At 39.2% G+C, this 14,440-nt stretch overlaps 1 protein-coding gene across 6 annotated transcripts in view; it reads right to left on the reverse strand.

Moving 5' to 3' along the window:
- The window catches only part of NCOA1 (nuclear receptor coactivator 1), a 187,304-nt gene that overhangs the window by 63,861 nt on the left and 109,003 nt on the right, over nucleotides 1–14,440 (reverse strand). For all 6 annotated transcript variants that reach the window (XM_030311532.1, XM_030311533.2, XM_030311530.1 and 3 more), the window contains 4 exons: nucleotides 13,389–13,486; nucleotides 4,921–5,098; nucleotides 2,347–2,526; nucleotides 958–1,053 (listed from right to left, as the gene is read on the reverse strand). In XM_030311532.1, coding sequence (XP_030167392.1) covers nucleotides 958–1,053; nucleotides 2,347–2,526; nucleotides 4,921–5,098; nucleotides 13,389–13,486 — 552 coding nt within the window. The remainder of the gene's footprint in view (nucleotides 1–957; nucleotides 1,054–2,346; nucleotides 2,527–4,920; nucleotides 5,099–13,388; nucleotides 13,487–14,440) is intronic.

Raw genomic sequence — 14,440 nt, forward strand, 5'->3', positions numbered from 1 at the left:
TTTTTGCCAAAGATTAAATCTGAAGCAGGCCTTTCCAAAGAGGGCCTTACTTTCTGGAAGTCCTACCGTTACTTACTCTGGGCTCTGCTGCCCTTCTTTCAGCTCGCCTGACACGCCTGTCTGTTTCCTGAGTGCCATCACAGCTCTCCTCCCTCAATCAGGAGTCCTCACCCCGCACCATGACCCCTCCTCGCCACCCCCTCCACCCTGTGCAGAGTTTGCACCACCTCATCCTTTGGAGCTCAGGGCTCCATATCAGCTCCTCAGACAGGCACTGGTTAACCAGCTAATTTAAAAACAGGTTCTCCCTGTTCACTTCCCTTTTACCATCTCACACCTTTTCCATCATAAAATGCACCACAATTTGTAATTGCGTTATTGATTTTTGGCTCAGCCTTGTATACCTGAGCAGTCACACATAGTGACAGTCACTTCTAGGCACTCGATCAGTATGTGCTGAATACATTTAAAGAAAAAGAAGAAGGGAAAAAGAAATAGCTAGATACATTTAAGCATAATTTTAAAGCCACCATTTATAAATAAATATATTTACATCTACATTGCCAAATTTCTTTAAAAATTTTATTCCATGATTATGAAAAGTAATTTATAACCAAAACAATATGTTAATAGTTATAATATTCCCCCCAGCACCCTGCTCATGACAATGATTATAGCATCTAAAATGCACAAGATCAATGGGGCATCTGACTGACTTGGTCGATGCAGCATGAGACTCTTGATCTTGAGGTTATGAGTTCGAGCTCCACATTGGGTGTGGACTTTGCTGAAAAGTAAAATCTTAAAAAAATAAAAAAATAAAATTAAAATAAGATGCACAAGATCAGGACTATGATTTAAAGTATTTTTTGTATAAGACTGGTGAACAGAAGCTGAATGGCAGAGAACAGACGAACACAAAATTTTGGATGTAATTCTAAACTTTGCAGTTAGTACCTGTAGTATCTTGCTTGGTCATAAAGGATTCTACACCGGTAATAGCTGGAGGCCGAGGTAATCGCCGTGCAATACAAATCAAACATGACTGGAAATCTGCCCAAAACAAGAAGGGGAAGTTGAAGAAAGGAGGGCAGAAAACAGTTCACATCTATCATTTGCCACTAATGGTTTTTATAAAAACAACATGTTACGGGATCTGACACAATATCGGAGCCGCTCTGATCTAATAATATAGTATTAGTGATAAAATTGCTGGTAACCAAAAGCTGGCAGCTCCAGGTAGAGATCCAGTTAGCATACATTATCCCTTCCCGTTGAATGTTCTGACAAAAACCAGAGGAGACAGATGCATCTCATGTACTTGCGTGATAACAACTTGAAGAAGTAGTTTTCACTAGATTTAAGCAACACAGTGATTTTTTAAAAAATAGAGTCCTTAGTCAATTTCCTATACTTATCAGTACTTAATGGCCACAGAAATTATTCTTATAACCACTGTGCAGATAAAAATTACCATATGACAAAAACATTTAACTCTTTCTGAAGAAACATTATTTTGCTCCTGATAAAGGACTTTATGTTGTTGGGACCCATAACTTTTTCGAAGTTCCATTTCCAATTTTCTTGAGTGTTACACACAACACCGCATAGCTAAACATGAACTTCAGTCATACAAGACAGGCTGGCACCGGCATGTGCATTTTACAAAAAGTCCTCAGTTGACTGTGGCACCCATTCACGGGTGAAGCCTGCTACATGCATGGCCCTTTTTTTGCATCTGATTAAGTCCTCATCTACTACCTTCCCTAGTCCTTACTCCAGTTTCCAATTTGTGGTGTTCTTAACTCAGCCTAGTTCACATGGAAAATTCATCCACTGTCACAGATTTTAATCAATGCCATGTTGATACCATGTTCATATTAGAGCTTCAGCTGTGTTTTCATCTGTTCATAAGCTTTCTCCTTATAAATTACCTTGTATGGCCTCAAAAATGCTAACTCTATTCTCCAATGTTCCCCACACTCTAAACTTGAAACTTTCTAAAAATCAGAGCTGTTCAACAGCCTGCTATATCTGGTACATTTCCAACTGGCAGCAGTTAGCTGCGTCTCTTATTTCTAGGCAGCAAGTTGGTTTGAATTTGACATTTTAGTGGGAATGCCAGCTTAAAACTGAGAGTTTGGGGGCTTTTTAAAGGGGTGAGTCTACATGTTGGCAGTTCTTTTCTTAAGTATTAAGAAATACGTAGTAAACTGAATAGCCACTATGATGCATAATACAGTGACCAATACTATCTGAAAAAGGCTACTTATAATCAATTACCTCCTTGGTCTTTAAAGTCATGGAAAAAGCGATCAAACACCTTAAAATCACTCTTTGTTTTACCTTCTCCATCCTCTTGAATTGATTTTGGCTGTGACACAGTAAAACACTGCATTACTTCATACCGCTGGCAAGCTTCTTGGTTCTCGGTGCCTGGCTCATCTGGAGGGTGAATTAGCATCCTGCAGTTAAAGGTATGGCTATTTCGTCGTGTTGCCTCTTGAGGCCAAGGAACTCCATTTACTGCGGAAGAAAAATTGATTATATGTCTGTGAATAAGGTGAAAAACTCGGAGGACACAAAAGACATACCTATAGCCACCTGCTTCGTCAGATACTCAGATTAAAAGACAGATCTCTTCAGGTCTCACATTATCCTGAGGCAATAGGATACTTATCTTTCTTAGCAAATCTAAACGTCTACCAATCAGAAAACTGTAAAATATTCTAACAGATTGTATAGGACATCCCCCCTCAAAAATAAGGCCTTACAAATTCTTAATTCATTAACAGTCTGTATAAACAGTTAAAGACAAAATTAAAAATTAATAACTTCCTAGCTCTTTTGCTGAGATTTTTACAAGCAGTTAATTAATGCACTTTTCTATTTGTTTCCAGTTGCATCCTAGAAATGAAAACCTGATTGGAAACCACAGATCCATTGTTAAGCAGGAGTTTTAACCTGGCAGGTGTGTATTCTTAAGGATGGGCTTGTGTACATGTGCACCTTTTTTGGGGACAGGATTCAGTTTCTCAAAGGAGACTGTGACTCAAAAAAATATTTAGAATAGACAGAGACCAACCTTGGGTTCTTATAACCATTCTTATACCTTATTTTATTTGCACAGTTTATATGCAACAATGCCTCAAATATAGTGGGTAATCAATAAGTTATAACATAAAAATGATTGTTAAACATAAATGTTACCTGACTCGGTATAAAAAACCGAATTCAGTTATAGAAAATAGGTCTATACATTTCAAATGATAATCACTGTGTGATGGGACACCATTTCCCAGTTACAATGTTCTTTTTTTTTTTTTTTTTAATTTTTTTTTTCAACGTTTATTTATTTTTGGGACAGAGAGAGACAGAGCATGAACGGGCGAGGGGCAGAGAGAGAGGGAGACACAGAATCAGAAACAGGCTCCAGGCTCTGAGCCATCAGCCCAGAGCCCGACGCGGGGCTCGAACTCACGGACCGCGAGATCGTGACCTGGCTGAAGTCGGACGCTTAACCGACTGCGCCACCCAGGCGCCCCTTAGTTACAATGTTCTATTCAAACCATGGTGGCAGCTGGAAGGTTTTTAAGGCTCTTCTCTCACCATTCCCAACAGTTTTTTGTTTTTCTTTTAACTTTATTCTCTTCACTGACCCTTCCTCCTTTTTACGATCTCATCACCGTGTAACTGTTAGAGTGTTAGAGGAAATCACGGAAACAAACCTGTACTGGAAGAAGGAGTCTTGGTTCTGCTATGAGCTAGCTGTGAGGTTGAGGTTAATTACTTTATCTCTGCACCATCTTTATCATTATTTATTTATTTTGAGAGAGAGAGAGCACGCACGTGTGCGCACATGCAAGCACATGGAGAAGGGGCAGAGAAACAGGGAAAGAGAGAATCTCAAGCAGGTTCCACATTATCAGTGCAGAGCCCAACACAGGGCTCGAACCCACAAACTGTGAGAGCATGACCTGAGCCCAAACCAGGAGTCAGACGCTTAACTGACTGAGCCACCCAGGTGCCCCTGCACCATCTTTAAAATAAAGGAATCCACTGTATCATCTCTAAAATCATTTACACTGTAAAATGCTATACCAAAGCACATAAGACCCTTTGATAATTCAAATATCTAACTAGTGATTTTAATAGAAATAATAATTTCAGGCCCCCAGGTACTATAAACGTGTACTAACTACTCTTTTCAAAGAATGAGGCTTCCTTTCCATTGAGCAAACAATGTCGAAAATAAAGAGCTACAGATAACATTCAATTTGCATGTGTGTATTAGTTACACAGAATTTCTAGCCAAGGCCCTCCCTTACTTTGGGAGTACATACAGGCTACGGAATAGGCACACAGTGTGGCAAATGGAAGAGAGGCTGGAAATCAGACCCCATCCGTCCTCTCAGCTAGGCTCCTTTGTCAGCAAACAACCTGTGTACCCATACTTAGAACATCTGAGTTCGAAACCACTTACATCCAAAAATATTCATTTTAATATATACGTAATTTGACAGTATACTTCTCCCTCCCTTCCTCCTTTTTCTTCTTTTGAGCAGGGTGGTGGGAAGGATATACATGTGTCTCTTTCTTGGACATAATCGAAGCCGAAAACAAAGCCAGTTTCAAGCAGAAGCTTCTAGTGGCAAGGCAGTGACTACTCTGCTTCTCACCACTGTCACATGGCTAGGTCATAAGCTGGAGGAATAGGATAAAAGGAATGCTCTCTACCAGCTATTTGATGATACTCCCTCTTCGTATTTACACATCAGGCTGAAATTAAATTGAAAAATATTTTTAATGTGTTGGAACTTATTTCAAAATGATACTATGTAATATAAACACAACAATTATATAATGTAAGAAACAGCTAGAGAGAGTTCATATTCTTTTGAAAAACACATTGCTTTGTACCTAGTGATTTTGGTAGCAGATTCTTCACAAATTCTGCATGATCCCCTACATGCAGTATGCTGTAGACACTGGTATTCATTAATTCCTCCTGATTGTAACCCAAGTAGCTGGTCACATTCTCCGACACAAATACAATTCTCCCTTCACAGTTCACAACAAAGAAAAATCCATCCAAAGCCTGCAAAGCCAAAAAAGAAAAAAAAAAAAAGGATTAAGAGGGTGGGAGGTTAAAAAATGAAAGAAAAATAAACATACACATCTCTCTACTGAAAAAGAGATCAGAAATATATGTCAAGTTTAAAAAAAGGGGAGACTGAACAGAAGATTTAACACTGTATGTTCTCTGTGGAAGGGACAGAATTTTGAAACAGACTGTAAAGGAATGTACAGCAGGGATGAATGAATGTATCAACCCTCTTTCTGCGAGAGAAACTTCAAAGTAGCAGATGTGAAGGAAGTAACTGATATTCACTCAGTCATAAACATCTCTAAACCACAAGTTAAGTACGACAGGTCTCTACCCCCAAGGAACTTGCGGGACAGTGGTAGAGAGAGACACAAACATAATAAAATACCAGTGATGCAGTGTCAGAGACACACCGAGTGTTCTGTGAGCACAAGGAAAAATACCTAATTTGGGGTTGGGGTGGGGTGGGAGGAGGCACAGAAAGGCTATTTAGACGCCCCTAGCTGAGTTTCATAGGGCATAGTGGAGGAGAGGAAGAGGAATGAGGGAAGAACATTCTAGGCAGAGGGGACAGTGTGGTACATTAAGGAACAAAAAAGCAGTTTGGAGTTGTTGGGAGTACATGGTACAAGACCGGCTCATGGCAGGAAATAAGTCTGGAGAGGTAGACGGGAGCCAAATCACAGAGGGCTTCCTATGCTCTGAGATAGAGCTAGGGGTCTTCAAAAGGGGATATATATATGTGTGTGTATATACATATGCATGCCCTAAGGGGAGCATCACATCCACAGAGGTGCAGGAAAAAAGTTAGAACCTCTATTTCTAGTGCAATCTAAGATATAAAGAAGAAATTCAGCTTAATAAACACTGAAAACCCTGATACCTCAACTCAGTCTAGACAGTCACGTATCACAAACCATGGAAGCCTGAGAGAAGATCCAGAATGAAGAGACTGAGCAGGGTGGCACCTTACTTATTTATAATCTTTCCATTTATTGTAATATATTGCAGTTTACTTGCTATACGATATATACAAGCAGTCAAAACAAGACCTTTAAAAAGGAGAACATTTATAGGATGTTGTAACAAGATGTAAAATGACAATGAAAATCTGTTTTATACCCAGAAGTGTCTAGTTTTCCGTGGCAAAATTCTTAAAAGAGCTAACTGTTATGGGTTATTCATTTTTCTTTTTTAAAAAGGCAAGTGTCCCAAATTTGCTGACCTTTTCTAGGATGACAAGTGGTAATGATAATATGTTACCTAGCAGATGTTTTCCAAATAATAAACACACTTAATTTTGTCCCTCCAGGGTAAAGATGATATTTAAACAATGAATAAGTAAATTGCCTTTCAAAAAGACACCTATGCTATAGAGCCAGCATATGAAAATGCTTTGAAATGGACCATAGTTGTGACTTTGTTGTCAAAATGACCCCGGTTCCATACTTGTAAAACTTCTCTTCTCAGTTTAAACATTTACAAACTTTTTACCTGCTCAAATATCTTCCAGTTTCAATGTGCTTTAAACTCATTTTTTTTTTAATGTGATAATGCAATATCCTTTGATTACTTTGGAAGGATCACTGTTTGAGATCAAGGAAGATAGAATGTCAATAAAAACCTTGGGATGTGATTAATGATCTAAACACCTCAACACCAGATAAACCCTTTGCTAAACTATTTTCTGTTTACAAGAGCACAGGAAAGCACTGTCATTTCTAACCTTTTTTGACATTAGCTATGAATTTCATAGCAGGTGATATGACGATAGGAACAACAGAAATACAGATACATCATTTTTTTAAAAAGTAGATGTAAAAATTACTTAAAATGTTCTTAGCTATTAATTGATTCAGTGTAAATACAATTTCACTTCATTATCTTATTTTTGATCTGTCAAAAGAGTTTAATCAAGAACAGTTTGGGTATAACTAAGTGTCATAATTTAGAGCAAGAAAAAGACAGGCAAGTAAAATCTGGTTGTTCCATGGCGATTCCAAGGGCCATAGTACCCTGCTTCGTCAGCACGACCTTCTCCTTTTTGCACCTAGTTTTCAGGGCATCCTTCACGGCTCCTCCCTCTCTGCCTCCTTGACAACCCTGTCTATCTTCTCTATCTTCAAAGCCACAGCTACTCTCTCCCTTGCTTTCTTACTCTCCATGTCTGTCTCTGGATATCTCTGGACGTCGCCTGTTACCTGCAGAGGGAATGGGAGAGACCAAGACCCACTCCCGGGATCACCTCTGTCCAGTGTGAACACTGGCCAATGATGGGCACAGCATCCAGCACCAGTAAGGCTTAGGAATTCACCTGGACTATCTGGTGCAATTATTTTTAAAGTATTTGCAAAATCCAAAGGACTTAAAAGTCCTCCTTCATCGTAGCAGGCCTGGAGTCCCTGCGGTATCCTTTTCCACAGACCTACTGGGGCTTCTCCAAGTTCTCCTCCCACTGACTGTACCTGACTTCACTGCCAGGCTGGGAAGTTATTCTAGTAACTGGCCTCTGGAATATGCAGCTGATCAGCCTTTGGGGAGTGTAGAACTTTCACCAGGTCCCTGCTTGGCCTCAGTTACATGGACTCGTCATTTCCTCTGTGAAGTCTGGGGCATCATATTTCTTTTGAGCTTCCCCAGAAAAGACTGGCTTGGAAAACAGGTCTACAAAGGCTCCCTCGTGCTTACAGAATCGTCCTGCTGACCCTACTCCTGAGGTACAGATAGCCTGTCTCTTGTTGGAAATGCCTATTTTTTTTTTAATTATGATATATATACTTATAAAAATTGTTTAAGTATGAAAATGAAACAGTAGAAGATCTGCCAAAATCTCACCCCCAGAAGACTGGTAATGTTTCAGGGAATATTCTCTGAGACTATTCCTATGAATACACAAACATCTCTATTTTCTTCAAGTCTGTCAGACTAATATAATCTGCTAATAGTTATTCTACAAGTTTTTCTCGTATGTTGTGCATATAATTAACTTCCAAGTGTCCTTCTGGAAAGGAACCTTCCTGCTTTTCCAAGTCCTGACAGCTGGTCTTCCACTGAGCAGCACACAGGAGATAAGAAGTGCCTGTCCATTCAGTACAACATCATCAATCTGAGGATTTTTTCTCTTGGCCACCTTGTGTCTCATGGCAGGGTCCACAGTGGCCAAGGCTTCTCACAGGGCCTTGGCTTTAAATGACTCCACAAGCTTCACTGACTATCACCTAAGTGCCAGTTAATTGACACAATTCTGGAAATAAAACACACAACTCTCAACAATTATACAGTCTCTGAAGGGAAAAAGACAAGTACGCATAGTTATGAATAGCACAGTAGAGGAATTCATAAAGGTTAAGCACAGACTGAAGCACCCAAAATGGGCAAAGGGACGACTGTCACTGGTAAAGTTTCCAGGGAGAAGGCCACACTTACACCTGAGCGAAGTCTTGAAAGACACAGAGTAGTAACTCAGGTGGAAAGGACATTCAAACACAGGAACCGGCTTAGAGGTTAAAAACAACAAAAAAATCACCCTGTATGCACTTGTTATATTTGTGTTATGTACAATAGCAAAACTTTTTTTTTTTTAATCTTCAAGGAAAGCAAAAAAAAAAAAAAAAAAAAAAAGGAATTTATTCTAAAGGCAATGGGCATTTTCTTGAAGGCAATGTTTTAAGCATGCGAGTGATGTGGTCTGCTTTTACAAAGATCTTTCTGGAAGTGGGTGTGGCATGCAGATTGGAAGCCAGAACAGTTGCAATGCTATTGTGATACTTCAGTTCAAACCCGAGCCTGAATTAAGGCAATGGCAGTGGAAGTGAAGGAAGAGAATTTGACACAGGCAAAACAAACAGCATTTGGAGACCTCTAACAGCTGTGGGAATGAGTATTTTGGGCGATTCTCCATTAATGATGTAATAAGGGTTCTGGTAGATAGGTGCCTTTCCCTGAGGAAGTGGACTCAAGGAGTAAAGAAATCTAGTCTTTATTACTGACTTTTTCCCCCCTTATTTTTAGGCAGAAGATAAAGGGACAAGTCATAAATTTAGTTTTAGAAATATTATATTTGTTTCTTTAAAAAAATATTTTCCTTTTTTTTAAAGTTTATTTATTTTGAGAGAGAGAATGCACACAAGTTGGGGAGGGGGTGGAGAGAGGGAGAGAGAGAGAATCCCAAGCAGGTTCCATGCTGTCAGCACAGAGCCTGACACAGGGCTTGATCCAACAAACCGTGAGATCGTGATCTGAGCTGAAATCAAGAGTCAGACGCTTAACTGACTCAGCCAGCCCCAGAAATGTTATATTTGAAATGACTAAGGAACATTCAGATGGAGATGTTCAAAAGGTAGCAAGATAGAATGTAAGAGAAACTGAAGAGAGATCTGAGCTTAAGGCGGACATTAGCAATTTACAGGTACATACAGTATCATCTGGCTTTTTGTTTATTTTGTCTTAACTATAATCATCTCTTCCCCTTCCACAGAATATCTGATTTCCTTTGGGGAGTTACTTCTTCCCAATTAAACAAAGTCTTGTGAGATTCTTAATCAGACCACTGGGAGACTTCCAACCTAAGTGGGAATCTCCAGGAGAATTACAGAAAGATCGAATATAGCTGGAATGCATTCACCTGTACCAGCAAGGTACTGCCCAGATGGGTCTTTCTAAGAGACCATTCGTACAGTATCTGATTTTTAGCCTCCTTAAGATGACTTGGTTTCATCTCACTGCCAAGCATCGTTCTGGGATACCCAAATAGCACTCTGATAAATTCACATTTGCTTGATTTGGGCAGAATTGGGGTCTATTGCTTGAAATCAGAGAATCCTAATAGATAATTTATACATACTTACATGTATGCACACATACATGAATACATCACATGGACATAGGCATAGATGAAACTGCTTGGGAAATGTGCACAGAATAAAAAAAAAAAAAAAAAGGGAAAAGAGCCAAGGCCAGAACGCTGAAGGATGCTAGCATTTAAGAGTCAGGCTACGAAAGAGAAATCTGAGGAAGAGGCTGAGGAGTAGCCAGAGAAGAACAGAGAGTTCTGGCAACGAGGCAACAGGAAGAGTTTTAAGAAAACGGCACTGGGTGGTGAACGGTGTCAGGAGGCACACGGCAATGGAGGGAATGGCACAAAGTGAGGTAAGGAGGCCTGAGTGTGTGGGTAAGGTATAGGGAGACCTCCATGACTAAAACTGAATTTTTCTTGGGAAGCAGCTGGAGATAAGAAGCTACGGTCAGATAATGCAGAGCTGTGAACAGGAGGCAGAGGAACTTAGATAGCAAAGGGAAATGGACAATGAGGACAGTAAAAAATGGAGGAGTACTTACTGTGTGGCAAACAATAAATATCTGTTGAATAAATAAAGGCTAATACCACTCTCCCTTTAAATGTGAAGAAATTACCTCTAGTATCTTCATTCTTAACTCATGCTCCTTTATGTTTGAAAGGGGGAGAGGAGGGAATAACAGTATGGTGAGAGTTCCTAATAGAATTGTAGATATTTGGTTACTTTTTAGATCTGCACACCTTCCTCTAAGCAAGTCCCTCCAGACCAATGTTGCCAAAGAGAACTTTCTGTAATGACAGGTAAGTTCTATATCTGTGTGTCCAATACAATAGTCACTGACGACATATGGGCACTGAGCACTTTAAATGTGGCTGGTGACGGGGCACCTGGGTGGGATAACTGGTTAAGTGTCCGACTTGGGCTCAGGTCATAATCTTGCAGTTCTTGAGTTTGAGCCCCACGTTGGGCTCTGTGCTGACAGCTCAGAGCCTGGAGCCTGCTTTGGATTCTTTGTCTCCCTCTCTCTCTGCCCCTCCCCCGCTTGCACTCTGTGTTTTTCTCAAAAATAAATAAACATAAAAAAAATAAATGTGGCTGGTGAGATTGAAGCATTGGGGAAAAATACATATATACATGCATATATACATATATATATTTATTTTTTTAGAGACAGAGAGAATAGGTAAGCAGGCGAGCAGGAAAGAGGGGCAAAGGGAGGGAGAGAGAGAGAGGGGGAGGGTAGGAGAAAGAGGAAGAGAGAGAGAAAGAGAATGAGAAAGAGAACGAGGAAGAGAGAGAGAATCTTAAGCAGGCTCCATGCTCAACGTGGAGCCCAAAAGAAGGCTCAATCCCATGACCCTGAGATCATGAGTTGAGTGAAAATCAAGAGTTGGACGCTCAACAGACTGAGGCACCCACGTGCTCCTGAAGCACTGAATTTTTAATTTTATTTAGCTTTGAACAGCCATGTCTGACTAACAGCTATCTTACTGAATAGTGCAGCTCCAGACTCAGCCTGAATGAACCAATGGACAGTCTCATGGTGACTTTTCACCACTTCTCTTAGCTGCCCTGGATTAGACTCTATAAAGTTTGAGATGATGAGGATGGGGTCAGAGGATACAAAAGAAGGTCCAGAAAAGATTGTCAATGAAGGCGACCCTGAAGTCTGTGAAAGTGAGCAATTCTATTTTGCAGCCTGTTTCATGTTATCTATAGCCCATAAATAAAAATATTATTAGCTCCTTGAAGTCAAAACCCAAATACATTTCTATTCTGAGGTTTTAGAATTTCTAACTTGATGCGCTTTTTCATATTTGAAAATGTTTGCCTAATGACATCTAATTCATGTGATGCTATGGTACGGTTTTCCTTTGATTCATAGTGATTTTCAGGGTAATAATTTCATCAGCTAAAAGAAATATTCCTACTTTGTTTTCTTTTTATACTAGCTTCGAATGGATGTTTTCCTGTCATTTTCTCTTCATGTTAAAGCATCGTGGACTTTTCTCACACGGCAATGGTGAGTGTTTATCTAAATTAAAGTAGCAGTAGTAATATTCTCTGTCTCCAGCTGTGCTATGTTCAGTTTGTTAACAATCCACTTGTTCTCCTTGTTGATCTCTGAGGTTTCTGAAGAACGTGAGGTGAAGCTAGGATTTCAATGATCACCATTTTCCTACAGGAACCCCAGGAATCTCAAGAATCTGTATATCTTGTACTTACCAGTATCTCAGAAGACATTATATGCAGAAAATAAATTTAATAAAATATTTAATGAATTGAAGGGAGTCCTGAGGCTAGGGCACTAAGAAGGCAGACAGAACCCACACACAGAAGCTACAAGTTATGAAAAGACCAACCCCCTGCAGGGTGGAGAAGAGGAGCAGTAAATGCTAAGACAGGTCAGGGCTCCAGGAAGGGCCCAAGTGTACCAAGTGGTGTGAAAGGTGCCAAGCAGGGGGAAGAGACGGGGCGGAAGCTGGAAATGAGCTGAAAGTGCTCTTCTTTCTTTAATGTCTTTTCCTCTAATAGCTTATATTTTAAAATTTCAAACTATAGCAAAGTTGAAAGAATTCTGTAGCTAACATCTGTACGTTCGCCACCAGATTCCACCATCACATTTTCACTATATTTGTTACAGTACTGTTTCCAAAACATGGTCATGTGTCATGCAGTCAATGTAACAGGATGTGAAGAGGGGACAAAGAAAACATCAGACTCTACCACATGTGGTTACCCTCCCCTCTCCCAGTTATACGTGTATGCACACGCTCAGATGGTAGTTGTTTCTACCCAGTTTCTATTTACTCTGTGGGGAATGAGTGTGTCCGCACATGCGTTCTTAAACATTCATGTGTGAGAGGGATCACTGAAGGTGATGGGCCTGCTTGGAAACAAGACATCTACGCTGAAGACAAAGGGAGTGAAGGTTAGATAGGAAAAGCTGAGGTGAAAATTACACAGTAATTACAAAACAATTCAAGTTTAAAAGTTCTTCAAAAAGTTCAGTAGAGGGTCATTAAAATAGTAAGTTCTCATACAGTGTTTACGTAAACATTTGAAAATTTTAGTCAGGAAACTTTTCAGGAAAACACCTACTGCAATAAAGTGACGCATCCCCTCACTCAAAAGTGAAATTCTACAGACATATAGATAGCACTAGTGAGCTAAATAATTCTAATGTTTTATACTCCCGACTAGTCCAAACCACCCCAGAAATGAGTGGCAAAGCCATACGGTAGGCTTCGGTTTTCCATCTGACTATATAGAATGCCTTTATGAAAATTTCTCATATTCATTATTCACATTTCATTCTGAAACAGCAACAACTGTCAAAATAGGTTACAAAATAATTATTAAAGGTTCTTTAAAACTTACTTTGTTTTATAATTTATTAATCTGACGTAAGGTATAAAAGAGAAAAAACCAAATTATTTGGAACAAAGATTTTGATCCCTTTCTAAATCAATGAGAACAGCTACCTCCAACAGAAGAGGTCCCAAGGATTCCTTTTCTATCACTCCTTGACTGCTTGATGAGATGTCTGATTTCTGCACTTCATCATCAGTTGTTGATTTCTCTATAATAAAGAAACAAAAAGTCATGCATCCAAAAGGGCTCATTTCCATATTGGCAAGTTACAAAGACACAGATTCACCTAATTTAAGATTCAAATAACATTTACTCATTATCTAGGCGATATTTATTGACAACATTATTTAATCTTAATGATATTCACTTTATATGTATATTCAATTGACAAAATTGAGGTTCACAAAGGTTAAGTAATGTGTCACAAATCATATAACTAATACGTGGCAGCAGGATAATTTGAATTCTGACCTATCAAGTCCAATGTTCCAACAACGGGGAAAATGGTATAAATATAAAGCCTTTTGAAAAAGTCTACACCAAAAGTTTTTAAGAAATGAGTAAACTGTAAAAGAATGACGATTTCCTCCATTTTTCTTTTTCCTCTTCTGATTTGATCAACTGCCATTGAAAAGAGAGTGAAGAAATGCTTTTTCCTTTTGTGAGCCTGCATGAATTAGCTTACCTTTCACATTCCTGTCATGATGATCTGATTGATAAAACTGTGTAACTACTAAACGATCTGAAATTCTTTTGTGCAGTGATGTTGGAAAAGCCATCCATCATCTTCAAACAGCACCATACTTAAATAAGTTTCCAATCTGTCAAACTAGTGAGTTAGTTAGCCAAAAACCAAATTTGGTATCATTGAATATAGAGGCTCATTTTTTTACTTTAATGTGTAACATATGTCAGGGGCGCCTGGCTGGCTCAGGAGCATGTGACTCTTGATCTAGGGGTTGTAAGTTTGAGCCCCATGTTGGGTGTAGGGACTACTTACAAATAAAAAAAATCTTAAAACAATTAAATATGAAATATTTCATATATTCCAAAAAATACAGGAAATGACATAGCATACATCACATAGCCACCATTCATTTTTCACGGATGTTAACATTTGCTCCACGTCCTTCCTTCTTTAAAAAATAAAATGCTGCAAATA

The sequence above is a fragment of the Lynx canadensis genome, chromosome A3, assembly GCF_007474595.2.
Source record: "Lynx canadensis isolate LIC74 chromosome A3, mLynCan4.pri.v2, whole genome shotgun sequence".
Taxonomy (NCBI): Eukaryota; Metazoa; Chordata; class Mammalia; order Carnivora; family Felidae; genus Lynx; species Lynx canadensis.